Below are 25,725 nucleotides of genomic sequence, written 5' to 3' on the forward strand. Positions count from 1 at the left end.
CCACGGCATGTGGGATCTTCCCGGACCAGGGATCAAACCCGTGTCCCCTGCATTGTCAGGTGGATTCTTAACCGCTGTGCCACCAGGGAAGTCCCCTATATTTTTTATTTTTATTTTCTTTTATCACTGGATCTGTATGACCACTGTAGATTATCTTATCTCTTCCAGGATTTTAAAACAAGCAGACTTTAGTTGGGGGCAGGTGGGATTGTTGTTATTCATTTTGAAACCAAGCTATATCTAAACATATTGCAAAAGCCTAGGAAGTATGTAACTCTCTCCCTCTTGGATGTATGAACCACCTTTCAGTCATGTGTCTCAGTAGAGTCTTAAACAGCTCTCCATTGTCATATGATACAAGAAACACTTAAGAAGGTAAGCACACATGTTAGATAGAAAATAATTGCTGTTCCTGACAATACGAAAGACTAAATAATGAGAAAGTGCTCAAACCACAGAATACCTGGACATGCTGAATAATATGTGAAACCACCTCCTTTAGATGCATAGCTGAGACTGCAGGAAAGAAAGAGAGAAATGGTCCCAAGCACCCCCATGCCTATGCCAGTCTTGGAAGCCTTGAGGCTTTTTGGTTAGTGCCCTCATGGAAAGAGAGGCAAGCCGGGGAGCTGGTGTAAGGCTCCTTATCAAGCCAGAACGTCTGACAAGCTCTATCCTCAGGACAGGGCAGACTAGAAACAAAACTCACCCACAAGCACAGGAAAATTAAGAATCTGGTTTCCACCTAGGCTCCAAGTAGAAAACTCTGTGAAGATTTGTAACCAAGAGCCTACCTTCACATATGAGTTTCTAGTTTAAAATGACACCAAGCCAAAAATTAGCATAAAAACTGGTGTTTGAAGCAAGTGCAAAACCACTCTAGAGGTACACACCTTCAACCCCAAGTCTCAAGAACCACCACAAATGAAAACCTACTGAAGATGACCTCACAAACCAAAACTAAAAGAATTCGTTATTAAAACAGATTCAAAGCGAAGAGGAATAACTGAAAAAAGAAAAGACAGATGTGATAAAGAACCAAGTAGAAATTTGAGATTATTTTATTTATTATGAAAATATCTTGAGAATTATAAACTCACTGGATGGGTTGAACAGCACATTAGATACAGCTGGAAAAAAAAAAACCTGAGTTTTAAGAGCGATCTGAAGAAACTACCTAAAAGAAGCACAGAGGGATAAAAATATGGAAAATATAAAAGAATAGCCAAAGTACTTGAAGGAGCATGCAGTTCAATATATGTCTAATACAATAGAACTTCCAGAAAAAGTAGAAAGAATAGGGAAGTGCACTATTCCAGGAGAATGTTGAAAGAATTCAATGAAAATGGCAGAATTTTTAAAAATGAAGAAAACTTGAATCTTCATGTTCAAAAAGTACAAGTCTATCGAGAAGTTGTAAATATAAATAGTCATACCTAGACACACTGTAATAAAACTTTAGAACACCAAAGACAAAGAGAAGAACTTAAGGGCAACCAAGGAGAAAAGATATAACCTACGTAGGAATGAAATTACACTGGCAACAAACTTAAAAAGAACGGAGCAATCAGAAAATTAGAGAATATTTTCAAAGTGTGAGATGAAATAACTGAATCATCATAGAGTTTTCTGTACAGTTAAATTATTTCCCAAGAGTGAGGATGAAATTAAGACATTTTCAGGTAAAGACCCATCATTACTAAATTTAATAACTCATGCAGAAGAAAATGGAATCCATGAAAAAAGAAAATAAAAATCAAGAAGGAGTTGGGAGCAAAGAAATTGTTAAACGTGCATAAAACTAAACTTACATTGAATGTATAAAAGTAATAATGATGATGGTGACAATGACCATAAAGAGGATTAATCTGGGTGTATAAAAGTAAGATGGAGCTAAAACTCTGGACAACAATAATATGTAAAATGTCAGGGAATAATGTCAGGTATGCATGTCAACGTTTAAAAGTAATCATCCAAAGAATAGAAATATAATATGTAATTTTCAAGCTGTATAAGCAAGCAATGGATGCCAGAAAGGAGGAAACAAAAATGTATAGAAAAAGCAAGGTAAATAGCATTACATAATAGTGTAAAAATAATCCAAATATATCAGTAATCACAATAAATGTAAATGGAGTAAATGTATCAATTAAATTCAAGGATTATCATAATGAATAAAAGAACAAGATTCAGTATATGCTGTTTACAATAAATACAACTAAAACATAAATTGTCATTTAAATATCGGAAAAAGTTGAAACACTCTTCAAACAGACTTGCTATGCTAGTTTAGCAGTTTTTTTCCAGGAGTTTGAAATTTATGGATATATTAAAATCTCAGTCATTTGGGGAAATGTGGCAGAAGAAATGACATAATAGAAACGAATGGTGATAGAATATTTTAAGATCAATGTTCAGTGAAAGGGTAACATTAAGACTCAGATGTCCTAAATTCAAGTTCTAACTGGGGCACTTTCTGACTAGTTGACTTTGGGCAGGTGCATTTCCTCTTTAAACCTCAGTTTCTTCTGTAAGTGGAGTCAATAATAACCTTTCAGGTTGCTACAGAAGATCAAAAGAAATGATGGCTACAGAAGCACTGGTAATCTCTAAGAGCTGCACCATTATATTTTAAGTTATCCAAGTATGTCAATGTGTGTACTATGTTGAATATTGTCCAAATGCAAATTGAGAGAAGTTAATATTGCAATTAACATGTAACCCAATTAATTTTCTTTAATGGTTTGGAACATCATCTCCACTAAAATTGTTTATTTGCCATTAATGCTCATAGGGAGGCAGTGTAGGTAATGGCAAGTGTGTAGGCTTTAAGAGTAAGCTTAACCGAAGTTTGAATCTTAGCTTAGGATGTGGTAATGGTCAAGTACTTCATCTCTCTGAGGCCCATTATAATTCCCCCCTGCACAACTGTTATGAGGAATGGAGATAACGAATGTCACATGCCTAGCAATTAAACCACATGCCAGGTACGTAGTAAGTAGACCATAAATGGTCCTGATCATATTATAGCAACAAACATCCCTGTGTGCCTTCAGAACAATACAGTTTTATTTTAAGATTTCTTTAGTTCTCTGAAAACACTATTCTTTGATATACAATCATTCCATAAAAAATGTTTCTGTATAACCAAAACATCTATTAATAAAAACACTCCCTTCTCCAGACATGTCAATACTGACCATGTCTTTCACTCCCTACTATGCAAAGTTTTCATCACTTAAGAAAAAAAAAAAATCCGGCTTCCCTGGTGGCGCAGTGGTTAAGAATCTGCCTGCCAATGCAGGGGACACGGATTCGAGCCCTGGTCCAGGAAGATCCCACATGCCGCGGAGCAACTAAGCCTGTGCACCACAGCTACTGAGCCTGTGCTCTAGAGCCCACAAGCGAGAACTACAGAGCCCACGTGCCACAGCTACTGAAGCCCACGCACCTAGAGCCCGTGCTCTGCAACAAGAGAAGCCACCGCAATGAGAAGCCCACGCACCACAGCGAAGAGTAACCCCCGCTCGCCGCAACTAGAGAAAGCCCGCCTGCAGCAAGGAAGACCCAACGCAGCCAATTAAGTAATTAATTAATTAAATTTTTTTAAAAAGAAAACAAACCAAGAAACTAGTTTTACATATCATTTTCTAAAAAGTGGCTTGTATTTTTAAGCAGTTATCTATTTGAACTGATTTTATTTAACAAAATTCCCATGAAAAATGTCTGAAATATTGCAGATAAAATGTAGAATGGTCTGAATTAGGCTTTCCTATGTTAAGAAATAATTAAAACATTTGACAAAAGGTAGTAATACCTACCACTTTCTCACATCCCAAACTGTGCTCAATGCTGTTTCTTTTCTTAACAGCAATCAAAAAACCCATGTCCCTAAATTAGTTACTGAGAACAGAGGACAGTATTATAAATTGCAATTCTAATAACGTCACATATAATAATAACAATAATCCTGCTCTTCAGCTGGCTAGTAAAGTAATGGGGAAAGAGGATGGATGGGAAGAAAGAATGAGCACAAGCCATTACAAGCCTTCTGAAAGCAGGGTCGGGACTGAAGCAAGGCACTAGCTGTTATGTGGGAAGCAGCATGTGTCACCTCCCCTTCCACTGGCTGTTTATCCAACATCAATACAACACTTTAGGAGCCAAATTACTAAACAAGGTGCCAATTAGGCTTGCAGTCAGCTGGATAGATTAGCAGCTAAGAGAGACCGATACAAGATTTTCATCTCTTGAGCCAATTACACCAGTGAACTACCATCCACAGTACACTTTGGAAGATTTGAGGGGAAAGGACCGACTCAGCTGTAATAGATATAAGAGATCCAGCATCAAGGGGGCTGGGAGCAGGAGCTTGCGGAAGGGTTAGGAGGTTCTGTATTGCTAAAATTGCCCGAGCAGGAGGAGAGCCTCCCAGGAAAGGACTTAAAGGATTTAGCACTGCTAGGAACAAAAGAAAAGGAAATTATGGTTGTCGGATGCTGTGCTGAGTCTGAGCTGTTCCACTCCCATGTCTTAATCTCATAAAAGGAGGTTGAGCGACCAATAGCGAGTGGTTGAGCGACAACTGCGCCACCAGGGAAGCCCGGTTTTTTCTATTACGTGTTAAGATACTTGTTTCAATGAGCTAAGAACCAATTTGACAAATCCAAAACCAACTCATTATTGTGGTAACCCAGTTCTCACTCCCTATAATGACAGCAAATGGCAACAGTGTATTCTATTCTCAGTCAGAAAATGTACTGAAGATTGAGAATATCAAAATGTTTGGTAAAGGTCTTGCAAAAATCAACTGATGATTACTCTATAGTTTCAGTTATAAAACTCATCAGTTTCGGTTATAAAACTCATCTCTATTTGCAATTTCCTTCTGTAAGTTAGAATCACAAGGAACAACCCACTCGCTATTCCCCAGAAAGCCAGATACAAATTACCAGATTAAATATACTGTTAGTTCAACTCTGACATTTCTTTTCTTTATTATTATTTTATTTTTTTACTGTGAGATACATATACCAGAGAATACATCGAGATGTGTAGATACAGTTTTAAAACACAATAATAAATTGGCCATTAGTGTAGCCATTACCCAGGTCAAGAAATAGAACTCTATGTGCTGCGGTCCCATAGATAATATTTTTTGTTATTGTTACTGGTGCTTAAGGAGCCTTCTGTGCCTTGTATCACCATCCTAAACACAATCTTAGAGAAGGAGTAGGACAGAGAATCCCAATTTTGGGGAGGGGGGTGGTGAGGTGAGGTAGAAGGTGCCGTCATAATCCCAAATCAGGGAGGAAAGATGGATGATGATGGGAAAGGGTGCAGGGAGCACGTGGGTTGGTACCAAAGAGACATCTGACTCACAAGCCTTGGAGAGTAGTGAGTGATTTTGTCAACAACTGCTCATTTCAACCCTCAGACTGTCTAGGAAAACATAGCCCACATTTCAGAGCAGAAACATGCTGGACCCACGACTGAGCTGGTATGCCACAGGCATCCTGCAGACCTTTGGAAACATCTTTATCCCTGGAGCCCTCAGGACGGAATGGTGGGCAAATACTATATCCCTCAAAGTTCTACAACAGACTTTTGGGGAAGCCCCATTACAGGAGACCGTACTGAATATGTTCTCACTAAAACAAAGGTGGTTTTAGCATACTTTCACCCCTTTTCTTCCTACACAATCTCTAATGTTAGTTGCTTGATGATCACTTCTTTAATTGTCAAGGAAGAGTAACCACAAGATATGACCTGGTAGTTGAGTTTTGATGGCTTTGTGTTCTGCCTGTTTTACAGATGAGAAGTCAGGAGCCCAAAGAGGTTAAATAACTTAATCAGCTACTAAGTGGTAGAGCTGAAACTAACCAAGGCCCTTTTTTCATTGATCCCTCTACTACAGCAAGCTCCTTATCCAAAGGTGAATCAACAACCCTCCTGGGTACCTGGTTGAAAGAAAAACTTAGGAAAATGTGGTGTTCTTAGCCTAAGAGGCTCTTCACTTGTGTTCATAAATAACAGTGGTTTTTGGGGTTTGTTTGTTTTTTTTGTCATTTTCTAATTTTAGGATTTGTAGGAGAAAACGCCCAGCCAATCCTAGAAAACAACATTGGAAATCGAATGCTCCAGAACATGGGCTGGACACCTGGGTCAGGTCTCGGACGAGATGGCAAGGGGATCGCTGAGCCGATTCAAGCCATGCAGAGGCCAAAAGGATTAGGACTTGGATTTCCTCTACCAAAAAGCATCCCCACAACCACTGCCTCCAATTCAGGAAAATCCGCCTAAGAAGAAAAGCAAAGAAGAGATGTTTTACCAGTTGTATTTGCTCTATGTATCCCATTGTTCTAAAATTACAACATAGCTTCTATTTTTGAAGCCGAAATCTAACATCAAAGCCTCAAACTTGTCACTCTAGCTTCCTAGCTGTGTACAGTTCTGCCACAGTGATAGAAATGGGATTCCATTGCAATTCATGGTGCTAAAGTAAAAACCTTTACCTTTTAAAAATTTTCAGCGATTTACATTCTAGGTGTAAAGAACAGCTCAATTTCTCTTATTTATTTTGATCTTGTATGTCAATAATTTCTGATGCTTTAGCTTGATTCATTCATGTGTGTGCTCAATGCCCTGGCAACTGAGCATGCCCACATGTTTCTAAAATGGGATTAGCCGGAAAGGATTGTGTTTCACATCAGCCCTGTCGGTTGTAACTGAAAACACCTATCATCACATCAGTGAAGTCCTAAGCACATCTTTGTTTGAAAGGCTGGCCAATTTCATATTCCTTGAATATGGCTTTTTAGTTAGGATTCTCTAACAGGGTGACACCCATTGTCTATCCTTGGACAGTGTAGTATGAAGTTCACAGTTGACAAACAGCAATTAATGTTTCCCTCTGACATGTCGACAAAAATAAACCTCATCGTTGTGATCACCAGAGTGCCCTCAACATGACTTTAATGCAGATTTTATAAATTTTACCTCATTTAGAACATAAAATAATTATGGAAAGGAAAATATTTTTTAAATTCACCATGACTGAACTGTAAATTCCATTAATCTAGACTTCCTTCTACCTCTTTTCTTCCCAAAGGTTGATATTTTTTTAAGATCAACTCAACTGTAGTAAACTGATTTTAAATTTTAACCATCAGAGTAAGTTAGAATATCGACTCAATTTATTCGAAGATTTAAGTGGCTCTCCCAAGAATTCAGATTTCTGGCAATGGTCCAGCCCATATACAAGGTGAACAAAAAATGAATGGTACTGATTCACCCTTTCTAACATCTAAGCAGTTACGTTCAAACCAAGCAAAACAAGTCATTTTTACTTTGTGCCTCGTATTGTTATATGGGAATCATCTGCTTCCTAAGGTCAGAGATTCTAAATTGCTCTTAGTTTAGATATTGATTAGTTATCTTCATTATTAAGGACTAATAATAATATTCTCTTTATAATGGCCTTTGTTGGTTGAGTGAAGGCCAAGATAACTCACGTGAATCACCCTTCTAATGTTTTTCTTTTTTTCAACCTTTGTTTTTCTAGAGTAGTTTTAGGTTCACAGCAAAATTACGGGGAAGGTACAGAGATTTCTCACAAAGCCCCTGCTCCCACACATGCACAGCCTTCCCTGTTATCAACTTCCCTCACCAGAGTGGGACACTGTTACAATTGATGAACCTACATTGACACATCAAAATCACCCAAAGTCCACAGTTAGTATTACAGTTCACTCTTGGTATTGAACGTTCTATGGGCTTGGACAAACAAATAATGACATGTCTGCACCATTATGGTATCATACAGAGTTGTGTTACTGTGATAAAATTCCTCTGGGCTCCTCTCTAATAGGCTTTTGGAAATTTGTCACTCCCCAAGAGTTTTTTAAAGGGGAGAGAGGAGCATGTGCATGTAATAGACCTGTCCCAGGTGGTCCCCTAAAGAAAACACTGCCAGTTCGGGAGAGGAAGTTCAGCCTGCTATTTGAAAGGCCTAACGGTTTGCCGGATTTCCTTTTAAGTACGCGTTCCTTTTACGAATGATCTTCTTTCCTAGGAGTATCGTGGTAAAAGGACAAGTTGGTTAGGGGACTATAGACTACCAGGTGAGTTGCTCGTATGCTCTTCTTAGGCTATCAGGTGAGCATTCTTATTGGATGAAGTAACCTTGTTGTGTGATTCTTTTCTACAAGTTTGTTACCTGGAAATTCGCCATTTTTAAAAAAAGGGTTTTGTTGACTACTCATTCTATCTATGTAAGGGGCAAAACTGTCTATATTCCAGTTTAAAACTTCTTTATGGTAGTATACAGTGCTCTAGGATCTGTTCGAAAGTTTCTTTTTGTTTGTTTGTTTGTTTAATTGCATTGCCTGAAGATCTTCTAAAATCCTAGAATTTTGAAAAGCCAAATGTGGAACCACTGATAACACACAATGAGATTATTGTGAGACTGATTGATCCTAAATTCCTAAGGACTTGACTGTTCTTTTTCACTTTACCATGTTCTAACCCTCACAGTGAAGAAGAACAGACCATATATACCAGCTGTCACGGGGGAACTCCGTAACTAAATATTGCAGCTGTATGAATACTTTTTCTTGTCCTCCTGGACAGGTACCAACCTTCCGAAGCAAACCTTCTCTAAGATATCACTGAGCTTGGGTGTTCTCTAACTCAGCCCCCCAAAACGATTCATCTTTATATTTTCCCCTGATAGAAGAAAGGTCTCAATCTTGACATCTAGTGCCCTCTCTGTGACTCACAGAGGATTTCAAACATCTCTTATCCTATGGAAGTGTTTAACTGTACAGAATACGTGAATCAGTACTCAAAGCAGAGAGGTGGCAACATCCCAAGCATCCCCCCTCTGCTCTCACACAGACATGCACCAGGAGCACATACATCCCTTCACCTTTCAGGGAAATTTAAGAAAAATCAAGGCACACCTGAAGTTCTGCTTGGACCTGAACTGAATCGGAGAAATAAACACAATTGAAAAATGCAATTTGTAATGTAAGTCGAATATCTTTTAAGATATGAAGTTCACTAATTTATGTTTTATAGAGAGTTATAGTTAATTTTTACCAGTTCCTATGCCCATAGAACGCAAAGCATCCAAAGGAATTCATCCTTTAGAATGTATCAATCATATCTCCTTAAAAAGGTGGTTAGATTTTTCTCTTCTTCAGAAAGCCAACTCTTCTACAGTATCTAAAGCCTCATATCAAATTAATTGCTTGTACTAAAAATTTTAGAGAGTACATTGGTCTCTTCCACTACTAGCCAAATTATCCAGTCCCAGCAGTAGCCGAGAGAGAGTGAGTGTGGCTACATTAGCACTTCAACGTTTTGCCTTTATATACGTGTTATACTTGATATTTACCAGATTGTGTGTTGGGGTCATTTCCTTCCTTCCTTCCTTCCTTCCCTCCTTTTTTCCTTCTTTCTCCCCAAATACAATTTTAAAGGCTATGTTCCCCCCTCAAATTTATTTGCTTTTTTTAATTATATAGTACCCCTTTAAAAGAAAATCCGTTGCTAACTAAAATTTACCAATTAATTGGTCTCTGCATTTTAAAACATAGATTTTATAACACACACTGTTGCTATCAAACAGAAGTTAAGACAAGTAGGGTTAAAGATATGCCTAATGTATACATATAGGTATGTTTACAGGGCACATATGTGTGCCATATACAGACATGATGGCAAAATAATTGCATTTTATTAATATTCTTATTTTAGCATTGTGAATTGATATTCTTGCAATTAATTGAACTGACAATTGCTTCTCTTCAATATATTTTCATTTTGAGCAGATATTTCATGAGAGAGAAAAATCACTGTTGACATGCCTTTTAAAACCATTTCCTCCTGTACTCTGTCTTTCTAAAAAAAAAAAAAAGTGACCTAAATTGGTATTGTAAAATGAAGTTGTTTAGCAAAGAATATTTTGGATTTTTTTCTTTTAGTAGAAAGGTATATTAATAGTACAACAAAGAATGAAAGAATAAACACAATGTTTGAGAATGTTATTTATAAGCAGTCATTGTCTTTGTGCTTTAAATGTTTCCTTCTAAAAGTAATAAAAAATAGAGTTTAAAGGACTTTAATTTTTTTTTTTTAATTACTACCCATTGACAACATCAAACAGTGCAGTTAAATTCATTGTTAATCTTTAAACCCTGGAAAATGTCAACATTTTCCAAAAAATTTTAGAGAAAAACAATTGGTAAATATATTTGATTTCATTTATTCACAGCTGATTGCGACCTGTTCTACTACATTTTCCTGGTTTTGTTTGTTTTCTCTGAAACTGGGCTAGACTAACCGGCTTAGGGTCTCTTTCCACTCAGAGATTCTGATTCTAAAGTAGCGAGTGCAAATTCTCTCTGACACTTGAAATATCCATCAGGACCATATGTGTTACAGTCCCTCCATTTCCTTCTGGGAAATTGTACCTCTCAGAAACCTGTCTGGATTTTAAAAATATTTTACAATACTCATTAAAACGTTGAGTTCTGTTGGCTGTAGGAAAGCATCTCACTATGTTGATAAAATTTTCTTTTCTCCCAAAAAACTGAGTTGTGAGTTGCTAGAGTATGTGGATTTTTTTTTTAATCCAATAGGTATTAAATACTCATTTATTTAACAGGCTTGCCGTAATATATACTCAACTGACAAGTGGACCATGAAGGCTCCTTCTGCTGGGTTCCTACTAGGCAAAGACTCATTACTTTACACACCTGACATTTTAAGTAGATCCAGATTTGGCTCTAGCGAGTCAGTGCCATTAACTACCAGGAGTATGATCTACTATTGCCACTTTTGGTCTTATCTGTACATTAGAGTCGTCTTCTGTCTTTGAATTGTCAGAGAGTTTAAATCATTCTCAGATTCACCGACCTCATTCCTGTTGCAGTATCAGAATGTCCCGTGTTTACTCTTTAACCTTTCGAGGATGAAGTTAGGTAACAATTGAAGGCAATTTTTGTGTTTCCTTAGTTGTTTTTTTTCCTTAGTTTGAATACTCAAAATAAATTACTAGCATTTTAAATCTGTGTATAATACTTGATGTTTCAGCTCTAAGATGGTAAAGACAAGACTGTATTATGATAGCATCCCAAGCAAAAAGAACAATCAAACCTATTTTCTACCTGTTTTCATCTTCCTATTAAATTTCAAGGAAATGTTTATTTCTTCCTAAAGGCAGCATTCTTTAATAAAAGCAGAAAGGATGAGAAATAGTATACAAACTCATTATATACTTAAAATAGTATGTGAGTTCATTATATACTTAATACATATATATTTTATATATATAAGTATGTATATATATATATATATATATATATACTTATATATACAAATTCTTATATTGCTTATTGAAGTGAATTTCTTCAAACGCCAGAATTTCATAGTTTTGATGAGCAAATGAGTTGGGGAGGTGGGCGCGGAATTAAGGTTCCATTAGATACCTGTGTGGCTAATCTAATTCTAAAGTTCTTTGTTGATGGCTATAATTGATTATGGAAACTATAGATAATCCACGCTGCAGGTAAGAGGTACAGAGTTTACAAAACAATTGTTTAAGTGCATGTGAAGCACTTTACAGCGCACATTAAAATTGTGAAATTTCAAGTACAAAACCACAATATTTGTAAAACAACGACCATCGTGTCTGTAGGCTCTCAGCAGTCAGCAGTGTGGTCCGGAATCTATAAGGCTTGGTTCTTGCCCCTCCCGCATCTTTATACACCTCACCTTTAATTGCATCACTCCTGATTTCTTTCCACACATGTTCGTCTACTTCCCCTATTTTAATATCACGGGACAACCTTCCAAAACGAGGCAACAATCGCGAGCACACAGGAAACCCACGTGATTTGACTCCTGTCCCGTTGTGTTTCTCCATTATGTCCCTTAACAACTCAGCTAGAAACAAGCAGCAGATTCTTTTTCCCCGCTCACTGAGTAATTGTCTGCGCGCCGCAGTGACAGATGTGCAATATAGCAGCTTCTTCAGGAAAAAATTAACAGTTTGTCCAGCATGTCAGCTCGCTCTTTTTAGTGCGTGGGAGGTCTTGGCCCCATTATGGATGATTTAGAAATTGAGGCAAGCAAAAACCAGCTGCCTGCGCTGAAAGCCTTGGTTAGTCGCCCTCATCTGCATTCCAGGACTCACTTACATCTAGAAATTGGTGGAGCCCCTCTGGCCACGCGAAGAGGATGGGCTGACAATGCCTTGATTTGTTGAGAGAGAGAATAAATGGGTTTTTCAGAAGATGAGGAAATATCACCATTACTGGCCAATTTACAGCATTTTATCTGTTCTTCAAACATGTCACTTTTGTTATTGTTGCATGGTAATTACATAGTGAAACAGAAAGAAAACAAATTCAGGTTACGTCTTCAGATGGATTGCAAAATCAAATAATCCTGATAAATGCCCATTTATGATACACATGGATGAAAGGTTCATTTTAATTTTGAATGGCTGGCTCAGCCATAAATAGGATATAGGATTAAATTCCAGAGAATCTGATTACATAAAAGCAAACAGTCTTTCTCTTCACTTTTTTCAGATCCAGGAAATTCAGGTTGATACCGTGAGGCATGTTCACAAACAGGATTGTCCTGAGACAATACAAAAAGTAAATTCAGAATTGCCTTCTGAAAAGGATGGGAACTGGAGAGTTACCTTGTTCTAGAGATTTGTCAGTCCTGAAGCCTTCTCAAGAAGCAAGCGGGCCTAGGCTGAAAATATTTCCAGTTTGGAGGAAGAGCCTTACATTTTGAACTTTACTTTAGATACTAGAAATCCAATGCGTTTTTCCTGTGTTCCTCTTTCTAAGGTTATTTCTGCCCCCCATCCCCAGACCCTTTTATTATAAAGGAATGTTGCCTGTAGACGTTTAGCTGAGCGCACCGGTAATGAAGTTCGTGGAGAGGAAAAGGAACAAGGGGCCGCACCCCAGGGCTGCTACTTAAAATGTCAGGTATATAAAGTAATGGGTTTTCGCTTAGTAGAAACTCAGCAGAAGGAGGCTTCATGGTCCACTTATCACGTGAGTATATATTACCCTAAATCTGTTAAATAAGTGTTTACTATCTACTGGCTCCTAAGTTTGCTGTGGCAGGGACAGAGAGATAGAAGAAGCACACCAGCACTTAACTGCCTTGGCCCGGGGTGAGACGTGTCACTGTTCAGGATCCATTGGCCAGATTTGGTCACACGGGCCCAACTGGATTTCAGGGAAGCTGCCGGAAGTAGGGAAGCATGTGGATGTTTGCGAACACTAGTTCTGCCATAGTTATTTATGCTACGGTTATACTATTTTTACATAATCTCAATATGACACGTCCAGACCGTTAAATATCAAAGCAACGTCTACCATATTTCATTGAGTCTAAGATGCCATCAAGTTTAAGAGGAACCTTAATTTTCTGTACCATTAAGAAAGAAGAAAAAAAGCACTGGCAAGCTATGATCCTCTACCCCTGGCAAGATGCCTCCATCCCAATTTCAGAAATACTAAAATGTGAAAAAAATGATAAAAATATGTTTATAAGTATTAAATGACTTGTGCCAAGAAAAAAATTCTGAGGAATGCCAGGGAGGGGCTGCATGAAGTGGTGGGATTGGAGCTGCTCCTTGAAGAATGATAGGGTTTGACTAGAAACAAGGAGGGTTCATTTTTACCCATAGCTGCTTCTGTTATGTTGACATTATATGACATAAAAGGCTCAGGCATTGGAATTATTCCAAACTAGATTCAGTGCCCAGCCCTAATGCCGTCTGTATTTTTTGAGGCTAATCTCACAAGTTTCACCCTTTTTTGCTGAAGTAAGAAATAATAATAGCTACCACATTGAGTTATGAGGGTTAAATGTAATAATGCACACAATACACCCTAGCAGTGTCTGGCAAATAGTAGGTGCTCTAAATTAGGTACCATTTCTTCTCTAGTTTCTAATAAAGTGATAAATTGTCCTTGTTTGTTTGCTTTTCTGGTTGAGGGGAGAAGGTCAGAAGTGTTATTGTATTTTTACTTTGCTAACAGTTCCCAATAAAGACAAGTGATATTAAACAATCTTCCTGATTTCATAACCATTGATGGGCATACTCTTAATAATAAACTTCTGCTACGACTCCAAATAATAAGTTTTTTAAAAATCCATTCGACTAGAACCTAGAAACAATAAAAATACAGAATTTAACTACCACCTGCACTCAATAATTTCTTACCAGCTGACTGAAAATCATCCAGGAACCATTGGCCATGCCCATCAAGGCCTTTGGAACCTACCATGGCTCTAGTATATGCTACTGATCTCACAAAACTGGGAGATACAGACCCCAGTGAGAGGGACGTTGGCCCAGGAGTAATACCAATGCTATGACAAATGCCTTAGATCTCTTGCTTGAGATGCTTGACTTGAAATTCTGTCTTTTCACAGAATCTTTTCAAGACTATATTCTAAAACAGTGCCAAACTTCAGAGTGCATAGGAATCACCAGGAAAGGCCTTTAAAAATTTGAGATTCTCAAACTCCACTCTCAGAAAGATACCTGAGGATGAGTACGCAGTTGAGAAAGACTGTCCTAGAAGAACCAGATTAGGTAATCTCCAAACCTTTGCCCGCATCCAAGCCCAACCTTCTGTGGTGGACCCTACTGGCTCATCTGCCCCAGCTCTCTTCTCCTGGTAAATGTTCTCAACATCCCCACCCTCCCACCCTCTCCCTAAGACAATTCCCAGGAATTTGGAATTAGAACTAATAGATTTCATTCTGGACTTGGTATAACTGGTCTCTTGAATGAAGAAGCCATTGGTCCGGGCAGCAGAGGAAGTCAGCATGTAAATGAGGTAAAGAATGGAGCAGAGGAGCAGAGAATGAAGATGGAAAGAAAAATGTCTAGGTTTCCCACAGCCCTGGATCCTGGTTTCAGCTTGCTAGATGTTCTCTCCAAAAAAGACCAGAGGACCATTACTGAGGAGGTGGAGAAAGCAACACTTTTCTGTAGGAGAATGTGACATCTCTTTGCATGGAACAAGCCTCTTACGTTATTGGGCAGGATGCTTACCACATGGGTCTAAACATCTTATGAGCAAACATATAAATCAGAGGGCGAATCATTCACATTACACAAAGATTTTTCATGTTGTAGAAGAGCACAGGGTCCCTTTAGGTAGCATTTTCTCAAGTGCTTATTTACAGATCATTAAATACTTAACAGAGGGAAAAAGTAAAAGCTGAGGTGCTTAAGCCAGTGTTTATTAAATAGCCATCATAGATTCAGATAAAGCAAATCTGAAATCATAATGACAGTTAATTGTCCAGTTTTTAGATTTTTGTATTAGGAGACAGGAGCTAAAATAACAGCCTGTCCAGCTTAATACAGGACCCCTGTGCATTCGACCATGGTTGTAATTCTTTTCTGTGGGCTTATCCCCAGTCCCATAAGACACTCCTTTATCTTATAATAAATGTTCTCTTTTTGTACAAGTTAAGCTTTCTGTTATTTCCAAATATACCAGTTTTCTGCAGGATATTGGCTAAAATGTAAATGTATTATAAAACACTGAAAAGTACTACCATAACTTGACCAACTGAATTTTCTCTGATTGTGCAATTATCTAAAAATTTATAGTTTTAGAGGAACTATTACACCTTATAATGCTTTAATAAAGTTCCATCTTGTGGCAATGGAGTATTCTAAATGACTTGGCCTCATTTTTCTTTTTTCTTCTTTTTTTTTTTCTTTTAATTGAGCCCAACTGTACCAAATTCTAACCCAGTAATTCCTATCAATAAAGGAGGCCCATTACTTCAAGGGACTCTCATAAGACTGGAGAAGAATTCTGAATATTACTTTACTTTTCAAATATGTTAATGAATATATAACATATGATATTTCTCTCCGAGCTGTTTTACAATTTCTATGTGTCACGGAGTAGAGGAGAGCATGGCAAATCTGTAAATTATGATGTCACTTCCTTCAGTCTTTGTATCGCATCTTATAGCTGCTTGCTTATCACACTCTCAGGCTACAGAGTTCTGCTGTTGGTTCCTGGGGGGACGTGGCTGTCGCTGCTAAGATGGTTCCCTTGGAATCAGCAGCTGCCCTGTTCTAGGCTATCAGACAGGAGTTCCAGACCCTCCTCTATAGGAAGGAAGCATCTAAAAAAAAAACAACAGGAAAAAGGCAGAGAACAGAGAGCAACCCTTTAGTCCTGGTGGTTTGCTTGCCTCTTATATCTGGGACACAGAAGTAGAGAATACAGCAGAAGCAGTGCTGGACCAGGAGTTAGAAGACTTGGATTCAAATTTGGTCCATCCATTACTGGTTCAAGACACTCACCTAACTGCTTTGGATTTTGTATCCAGATTTATAAAAAGAAGTGGTTATTTGGGAAAAGGAGTTGATGTTTCTGAGTGCCTACTCTGTGCTGGGGATTTCTCATGAAGTTTTCCTGAGAACTTCCCAGAAAGGTATCAATACCTCTGTTGGTCCTTCTCAGTTATAAAGATTAGATGACAATCAACTTCGAGAATTCATACTAATGGGGAAAAAAAATCACCCCTAAAACAGCAGCAAGTCCAAATTAGCTAATACTTAAGGACATGCAATGTTATAGCTTATAGGTAAATTACAATTTAAGTTAACATTGAATAAAATTTTACTTAAAAGAATTAATATTCAAACCAGCGTTTAAATGCAAACAGCGTTTGTATTGTATCAAGTTTTGAAATCTTTTATTTTCCTTAAGTACTTTATTTTCCCTTTAACTTCTTTCTGCTGTTAATTTACTTGATAAAAGTATCATAATAATGCACAGGCATACTTGCCCCCCCTAAGTCTCAATAACCACAAAGTCAAGTTCTGCGTGGTCCATATAAGTAACATTTGACATCTCCTGGTACATGTCTCGTGACATGTCAGGCTCCTAATCATAGATACAGGATAACACTAACTTGACAACATGACCTTGGACAACAGATTATGCATGATTTCCCAGAACAATGAAGAAGAAAGTGATGTTTTTCTTTTAAAGAACTGGGGTTCAGTGTAGTGACCTTAACTCCATATACAGTTTGAAGAATTGGAACAGGTTGAGAAAAATTAGAGACAAATTATTAAAGGCTGAAGGGACTGACTTTAAGAAAAATATAAGCGAGGAATAATGGAGAGTTTGCTAAATAATGACCACAGAGGGGGGTCTAATCATCTCAAAAATATTCTAAAGACACAAACATCCAGAAGAAATAGAATGATTTCAAGAATTACCCTGTAGTTCTAGAATGGGAAAAGTATGGTTTGGTTGGTTTTGAATTTTTTTAAAAAGGAAAATGGTACTTGAGTAAAAGGAAACAGAAAGGCATCTGTTTTAATGGAAAACAGTAAACTAATCAAAGGAAGAACTCTTAGGAAATCTCAGTCTGAATTAATTGAAGCCCTTTGTGAATCTGTCGAAGACTACAACTCAGTCCAGCTTGTGGGTGATGGGCAGTAATATTCGAACACACCCGAGAATCTAATCTCTCTCCACTTTCAAACCACGTTGACAGGAGGTGGGACCAGGACAGGGTTTTGGTGCATCTTCACACTGGGCACTGGCCTTGTGTCCACTCTTTTGTTGATGAATAGCACAGGGTTGGGCTGTGACCGTTTCTGGGTCTATTCTTTAATCTGACTTTTGCAGCTGTGAAAATAACCAAAGTACCTCACAGGTCATTAGGCTAGGTAAACTACTCGTTACAGAGCGAAATGAGACCAATGACAGTCATATTCTGCCAAGGCAGACTGTGTCTACTTCCTACCATCTAATTATATGCCACTTGCTAAGTATTTATGGAGCATCTACCATATGCTTATCACTGAGCTGGGTACTGTGAAGATTCATAAGAATTTCATAGTGTATTCACCAGCCACAAGGGACTTGTAATCTTTTTTGGAGAAATCCAACAAATATTCAGAAATTATATTTAAATATTTCATAATAAGACTGGCACAGGCACTGGACAATGAGAGTGGATACCCATCTGATCTGAATGGATGCCAGCTATAAATATTGTTATAGTGTAATAGTGCATGTTGGTAAATACCAGCCCTACTTACATATGCTTGTTTTTTTTTTAAGTTGGAGGGAAAAAAACCCACTATGTCTAAAATACTGTATTGGGATGTGGAGAAAAGGAAACCCTCCTACACTGTTGGTGGGAATGTAAATTGGTGCAGCCACTATGGAGAACAGTATGGAGGTTCCTTCAAAAACTAAAAATAGAACTACCACATGACCCGGCAATCCCACTCCTGGACATATATCAGAGAAAACTCATATTTGAAAAGACACATGCACCCCAAAGTTCACAGCAGCACTATTTACAATAGCCAAGACATGGAAGCAATCTAAATATCCATCGACAGACAAATGGATAAAGAAGATATTATATATACTATATATATATGTATATATATAATATATATAGACACACAATGGAATATTACTCAGTCATAAAAAAGAATGAAGTGCCACTTGCAGCAACATGGATGCAACTAGAGATTATCATACTAAGTGAAGTAAGTCAGACAAAGACAAATATATGATACCACTTATATGTGGAACCTAAAAATAATGGTTCAAATGAACTTATTTACAAAACAGAAATAGACTCACAGACATAGAGAACAAAATTATGGTTACAAAAGGGGAAAAGGGAGGAGGGATAAATTGGGAATTTGGGATTAACAGATATACACTTCTGTATATAAAATGTAAACAACAAGGACCTACTGTATAGCACAGGGAACTATACTCAATATCTTATAAAAACCTATAAGGGAAAAGAATAAATGTGTGTGTGTGTAAAGCTGAATCACTTTGCTGTACACCAGAATCATTGTAAATCAACTATACTTCAAATGAAAAAAAAATTATATTGAATACAATCAAATGCCAATGTATATAATGGAACATAAATGCTGTATGTGCTGCCTTTCCCTGTCCATGGCAGACATCATCAATCCATAACTGTGCTCTTTCATGATGAAACCAGGTGCAGAGTCCTTGGCAGTGAAAGGCCATGAAAGTTAACTCTTGTACTGAAATCCATTTACAATTCCTTATAGACACCATATGTGTTGGTCACAGAAGAGGGATAATATCAAGATACCCAATTACACAGATCTCTCCAATGATACTTTCTTGATTCTTTTCAGGAATCTCTTCTTGCTTATCTCTCTCTTTTTTTAAAATTTATTTATTTCATGTATTTTATTTTTGGCTGCATTGGGTGTTTGTTGCTGTGCGTGGGCTTTCTCTAGTTGTGGTGAGCAGGGGCTACTCTTTGTTGTGGTGAGCGGGCTTCTCATTGCGGTGGCTTCTCTTGTTGTGGAGCACAGGCTCTAGGTGTGCGGGCTTCAGTAGTTGTGGCACGTGGGCTCAACAGTTGTGGCTCACGGGCTCTAGAGTGCAGGCTCAGTAGTTGCGGCACATGGGCTCAGTAGTTGTGGCTCGCGGGGTCTAGAGTGCAGGCTCAGTAGTTGTGGCACACAGGCTTAGTTGCTCCACGGCATGTGGGATCTTCCCAGATTAGGGCTCGAACCTATGTCCCCTGCATTGGCAGGCGGATTCTTAACCACTGCACCACCAGGGAAGCCCTCTTCTTGCTTATCTCTTAATCAAATGAATCTTCCTTCTTTCAAATGTTCACATACCAGTTTGTCCCACTCCCATTCCTTTGCTTATGGCCTTCCTTTTGTCTGGCTAAAAAGATTCCTCAGTAATCTGTGTCCATTTAGAATCAGGTTAAATTTCATCTCTTTCCACCAGTCTTACCCTTATAACATTTTTATGCACCTTTTCTAAGCACTCGATACCTATCCTGGCAGAGGATATTTTTAACTAATATTTTTAACTTTCTTTAGGTAGGGATCACTTTTTAATCATTCTCCCATCATTTTCTCTATATCTATCTTAGCTCCCTATTTTTATTTTAAGCTCCTCAGTACAAAACTGTATATCCACTGCTAGTTACACCACATACAATGATAACTGATCCATATTTGAAATTTGACTGAATAAATAAATGAATAAATGAAAAAAAGAAAGTCTACAGGCCCAAAGGCTCTATGCAAAAGTTAGGGATGTTTAAAATTGCTTCAAATTTTTGAGAATGCCAAAATCAGAATAGCTGTTTGCCCAGTTTTCCTTAAAGGAAAATACTTTTTCAAGCAAATGCAGGAGAAATGACTGTCCATATTTCACACAGGACCGCCTCCGGCCAATTTTCTTAACTACGAGGAAAAGTTCACAGAAATCTGTAAGGAAAATGTCTGCCAGAGGTGACAAGAAGGCATTAACTCACATTCCCTCCAGTGAGTGTAATCTCTTAGGCCAGCTGGCATTTTACAAACGTTTACCTGGTGTCAAGCCTGCTGGTAACTGTGTTATTCTGATTTAGAAAGAAAGGATTGACTCAGAGGTGTCTATGAAATCATTCTGCAGGATGGTAAATCCCAAATTTAACACCGGAATAAGAGGTGAACCGTTAGCTACGCTGCCGTTCGGACCTGTGCTTAACTAGATCTTCCGGCTGTCGGTGTGGCCTCTGGAAGAGGTTACCCGGCAGCAAACTCACTCTCTGCTTGATGCCTGTGGAGGATGCCCCGATCAGGGACCCTGTGTGAATCAATGGTCCTTAAGTCCACAAAGTGGTTTTTGAAATCTGAATAAGAGCTCAGCTATCATCTACAAAATTGTGGCTCAATGAGCAGAAATTATGAAGAGATCCTGTTTTCCACTTTGTTTTATTGGAAAGCATCCTTAGTGAAACTGACTGTTTCCATAATAAGCTGTCATCAGGTACAATTGTTTTGGACTACGGTCTCCGTGTTTGATTGCAGGGTCTGCCGGCTTCAGACAGTAGGAATGCAATGCTTAAGCTTCTTCACTTATTGCCTGCTGGTGTACAAATATAGGATTTGGCAATTTCACCTAAAGCCTTAGTCTCTCCCGCTATGTACACCCGCTCTGGGAGGTACTGAGGATCCAACTTTCCCCAGGCTCTGAGACAAGAAGAGGCCCATAAAGCTGAAATCAGAGCCAAGGTGCGGGTCTGCCTCATGCATAATCAACCCACAAAATACAGTCTGATGGACCCCTTGCTACAGTTGAACTTTGGACCCCCCACCACTGAAATAAAAATAAATAAAAACAGCCAAGTCCTCATAAATGCTGAAAAGAAGCAGCTGGTAGCCAAAAGACCACTTTAATAATAGGAATAAAAATAAAACCAAAGCTGAGTACAAAAAGGCTTATATCGGTTTGGGGAAAAAAAAAAGAATTAATGTAAGGAAGAGGATCAAAGCCACTTCCGTATCACACTCTTCCCTGTAGCAGAGGAAGGCAGGAGAAAAGAGGAAATTTCAGAATCAGAAACCCTTCTGACACTCCCCAGATATTAGCGCACAATGTATTTAAAAAATCCCTCTGTTAACATACTCTGCCGGGATAGGTATCGAGTTATTTCAATTTCCTCTGGCAGTAGAAGAATCTCTATATAACAAAAATGTTGATGGAACAGAGTTCTTTGTATGGGGGCATCCGTACTGACCCTACTTAGCAGCTGAATCCTCATTGAATTTTGTTACCAAAAAAGCTTTGCTTTGCTATTAACTGCATTGCCAGGCCCTTTATAATTTAGCAACCTGTCTATTTAGTGAGGCTAGGGTCACTTTATGCAATTTTGATTAACTATGACAGGATTTGAATACATGTGTGATGTAAACAATGATTGATAAAATTTGGTATGCTTATAAAACTGTGTGTGCAACATTTGGGGCCATATGCATCAGTGTAAAACCTGCCAATGTTTGGAAATTTTGAGAGAAGTCAGATAACTTTGTTTTCTTTCTGCCCTCACATGACGTTCAAACTTATAAGAAAAGATAAGAGCAAGATTTTGAGATGCAGCATGATATACTAGGAAAAGCAGCCATTCATGATCAAAGTCCTGGCCTCAGCACACACTGGGTTGTCTTGGGAAGCCTGAATCTTTTGAAGCTTCGATTTTCTTTATTCTGGTCCCACTTTCCCAGTGGATTGTAAGGAAGATCAAATGAAATAACATTACCTAAAAGCATAATGCTATGTAATTCTACAGAAGAGTTTATGCCAAGTACCCCAAAATTTTATATAAAGCTATAGATGTTCAAAAATTAAAGATACATGTTTACCAAGGTGTTGAAAGCAGGTTAGTATTTCTGCTGAACCTGAAAGAAAATTAAGCCTTCCATACACCGAGATGGAAGTAGATAGTGTAGGTGGAGGGAACAGAGGGTAAATAGAGATGGGAAACTGTGTGTATGACTTGTTCAAAATCCAGAAAGTGGTCTCACTTGTAGAGAGCATGGGATATACAGTATGAAGAAAATTGTTGTTTTGCGTGTCTATATTTTAAATGGCAAAATTTCCTATCCTTTCATTTCAACTGTTAGTTACAGCAATACCAACAACTCAGATACCACATGGCACATCTAAATGGGTAAATATTTACAGCTCGATCTGTATTTTGGCTTTTTTACACAATAGTCCCCTCTGTAAATTGTGTTAACATCAACCATAAAAAATTCAAAATAGTTCCCCAATTTCCTTTGCTGTTCTTTGCTATAATGGCTGATTTTTTTTATGTTAATGCTTCTATTGTTTTAATATTCTTGCTTTTCTCATTCATATTCTAAGAGATTATTGTTAGTGCCAACTCATTTGATTTATCATTTAGAGAAAGCACTTGTTCAAAAAGTCAGCACTATGGATATTAAATGATGATTGCCTGCAATGAATTCCTTCTCAACATCTGCAAAAACAATCTCGCCTTTTCTTCTTCCACTTAACTCTAAATGAGAGATCTTAAATATACATAAACAGGCTGCATATCGGCTTCTTAAAATCGAGGATGTTAAAGATAAAGTTTCTAGTGCTTATTTTTCTGGTTAATGTAAAATACGCACATGTGTACCAAGATAACGTTGAAGTATTCAGTATGATACGTATAATCTTTCCCTGAAATGCTAGCTAATACTGTACAATTAAAATGTTTCTCTTGCTTTTCATATTATTTTTATTTTGTAGTTATTGAGAGCTTTATAGTTTATCCACTGCTGTTAATTTCAGAGAATATTTATTTCTTCTTGAACACTGAATCATGAAAATACAAGCAGGAAAGAGTGAAGTTGCTATTTTTTTTTAACTTTTTATTTTATACAGGACCATAGTTGATTAACAATGCTGTGATAGTTTCAGGTGTACAGCAAAGTGATTCAGTTGTACATGTACATGTATCTATTTCTTTCCAATTCTTTTCACATTTAGGTTGTTACATAATATCGAGCAGAGTTCCGGGACTTCCCTAGTGGTACAGTGGTTAAGAAGCTGCCTGCCAATGCAGGGGACATAGGTTCAAACCCCGGTCCAGGAAGATCGCACATGCCGTGGAGCAGCTAAGCCTGTGCACCACAACAACAGAGCCCGAATACCATAACTACTGAAGCCCACGCACCTAGAACCTATGCTCTGCAACAAGAGAAGCCACCACAATGAGAAGCCCATGCACCACAAGGAAGAGTAGCCCCAGCTCACCACAACTAGAGAAAGCCTGTGCGCAGCAACGACGACCCAACACAGCCAATAATAAATAAATAAATTTATTTTAAAAAATATCTATATATACTGAGCAGAGTTCCCTGTGCTATACAGTAGGTCTTGTGGGTTATCCATTTGAAATACAGCAGTGTGTATATGTCAGTCCCAAACTCCATAACTATCACTTCCCTCCTGGTAACCGTAAGTTCTTTCTCTAAGACTGTGTGTGTGTTTCTGTTTTGTAGATAAGCTCATTTGTGAAGTTGCTATTTTAAAATAAACTTTTAAGTTTGCTAAGCCCTCCTCCAAGTGGAAATGATTACATTAGATATACTATGTGAGGAGGAGACCTTCAAGATGGCGGAGGAGTAAGATGTGGAGATCACCTTCCTCCCCACAAATACATCAGAAATACTTCTACATGTGGAACAACTCCTGCTGAACACTGGCAGAAGACCTCAGATTTCCCAAAGGTCAAGAAACTACCCACGTACCTGGCTGTGTGGCTGACAAGGTCTTGGTGCTCCAGCCGGATGTCAGTCCTGAGCCTCTGAGGTGGGAGAGCCGGGTTCAGGATACTGGTCCACCAGACACCTCCCAACTGCACGTAGTATCAAACAGTGAAAGCTCTCCCAGAGATCTCCATCTCAATGCTAAGACCCAGCTCCACTCAACGACCAGCAAGCTACAGTGCTGGACACTCTATGCCAAACAACTAGCAAGACAGGAACACAACCCCACCCATTAGCAGTGAGGCTGCCTAAAATCATAATAAGGTCACAGGCAACCCCAAACACACCACCAGATGCGGTCCTGCCCAACAGAAAGACAAGATCCAGCTTCATCCACCAGAACACAGGCACTAGTCCCCTCCACCAGAGAACCTACACAAACCACTGAACCAACCTTAGGCACTGGGAGCAGACACCAAAAACAACAGGAACTCCGAACCCGCAGCCTGCGAAAAGGAGACAGTAAGTTAAGCAAAATGAGAAGACAGAGAAACACACAGCAGATGAAGGAGCAAGGTAAAAACTCACCAGACCAAACAAATGAAGAGGAAATAGGCAGTCTACCTGAAAAAGAATTCAGAGTAATGATAGTAAAGATGATCCAAAATCTTGGAAATAGAATGGAGAAAATACAAGAAACGTTTAACAAGGACCTAGAAGAACTAAAGAGCAAAAAAACAATGATGAACAACACAATAAATGAAATTAAAAATTCTCTTGAAGGAATCAATAGCAGAATAACTGAGGCAGAAGAACAGATAACTGACCTGGAAGATAAAATAGTGGAAATAACTACCACAGAGCAGAATAAAGAAAAAAGAATGAAAAGAATTGAGGACAGTCTTAGAGACCTCTGGGACAACATTAAATGCACCAACATTTGAATTATAGGGGTCCCAGAAGAAGAAGAGAAAAAGAAAGGGACTGAGCAAATATTTGAAGAGATTATAGTTGAAAACTCCCCTAATATGGGAAAGGGAATATTCAATCAAGTGCAGGAAGCACAGAGAGTCCCATACAGGATAAATCCAAGGAAAAACATGCCAAGACACATATTAATCAAACTATCAAAAATTAAATGCAAAGAAAAAATATTAAAAGCAGCAAGGGAAAAAAACCAAATAACACACAAGGGAATCCCCATAAGGTTAACAGCTGACCTTTCAGCAGAAACTCTGCAAGCCGGAAGGGAGTGGCAGGGCATATTTAAGGTGATGAAAGGGAAAAACCTACAACCAAGATTACTCTACCCAGCAAGGATCACATTCAGATTCGACAGAGAAATTAAAACCTTTACAGACAAGTATAAGCTAAGAGAATTCAGCACCTCCAAACCAGCTCTACAACAAATGCTAAAGGAACTTCTCTGAGTGGGAAACACAAGAGAAGAAAAGGACCTACAAAAACAAATCCATAACAACTAAGAAAATGGTAATAGGACATACATATAGATAATTACCTTAAACATAAATGGAGTGAATGCTCCAACCAAAAGACATAGACTGGCTGAAAGGATACAAACACAAGACCCGTATATATGCTGTCTA

The 25,725-nt window shown here is 38.2% G+C and overlaps 1 protein-coding gene across 4 annotated transcripts in view; it reads left to right on the forward strand.

The window, feature by feature from the left end:
• Nucleotides 1-14,111, forward strand: part of GPATCH2 (G-patch domain containing 2) — a 169,716-nt gene extending 155,605 nt beyond the window's left edge. For all 4 annotated transcript variants that reach the window (XM_036865843.1, XM_036865869.1, XM_036865852.1 and 1 more), the window contains one exon: nt 6,083-14,111. In XM_036865843.1, coding sequence (XP_036721738.1) covers nt 6,083-6,303 — 221 coding nt within the window. In that variant the 3' untranslated portion in view covers nt 6,304-14,111. The remainder of the gene's footprint in view (nt 1-6,082) is intronic.
• The last annotated feature ends 11,614 nt before the right edge of the window (nt 14,112-25,725 follow it).

The sequence above is a fragment of the Balaenoptera musculus genome, chromosome 1 (genome assembly GCF_009873245.2).
Source record: "Balaenoptera musculus isolate JJ_BM4_2016_0621 chromosome 1, mBalMus1.pri.v3, whole genome shotgun sequence".
NCBI classification, from domain to species: domain Eukaryota; kingdom Metazoa; phylum Chordata; class Mammalia; order Artiodactyla; family Balaenopteridae; genus Balaenoptera; species Balaenoptera musculus.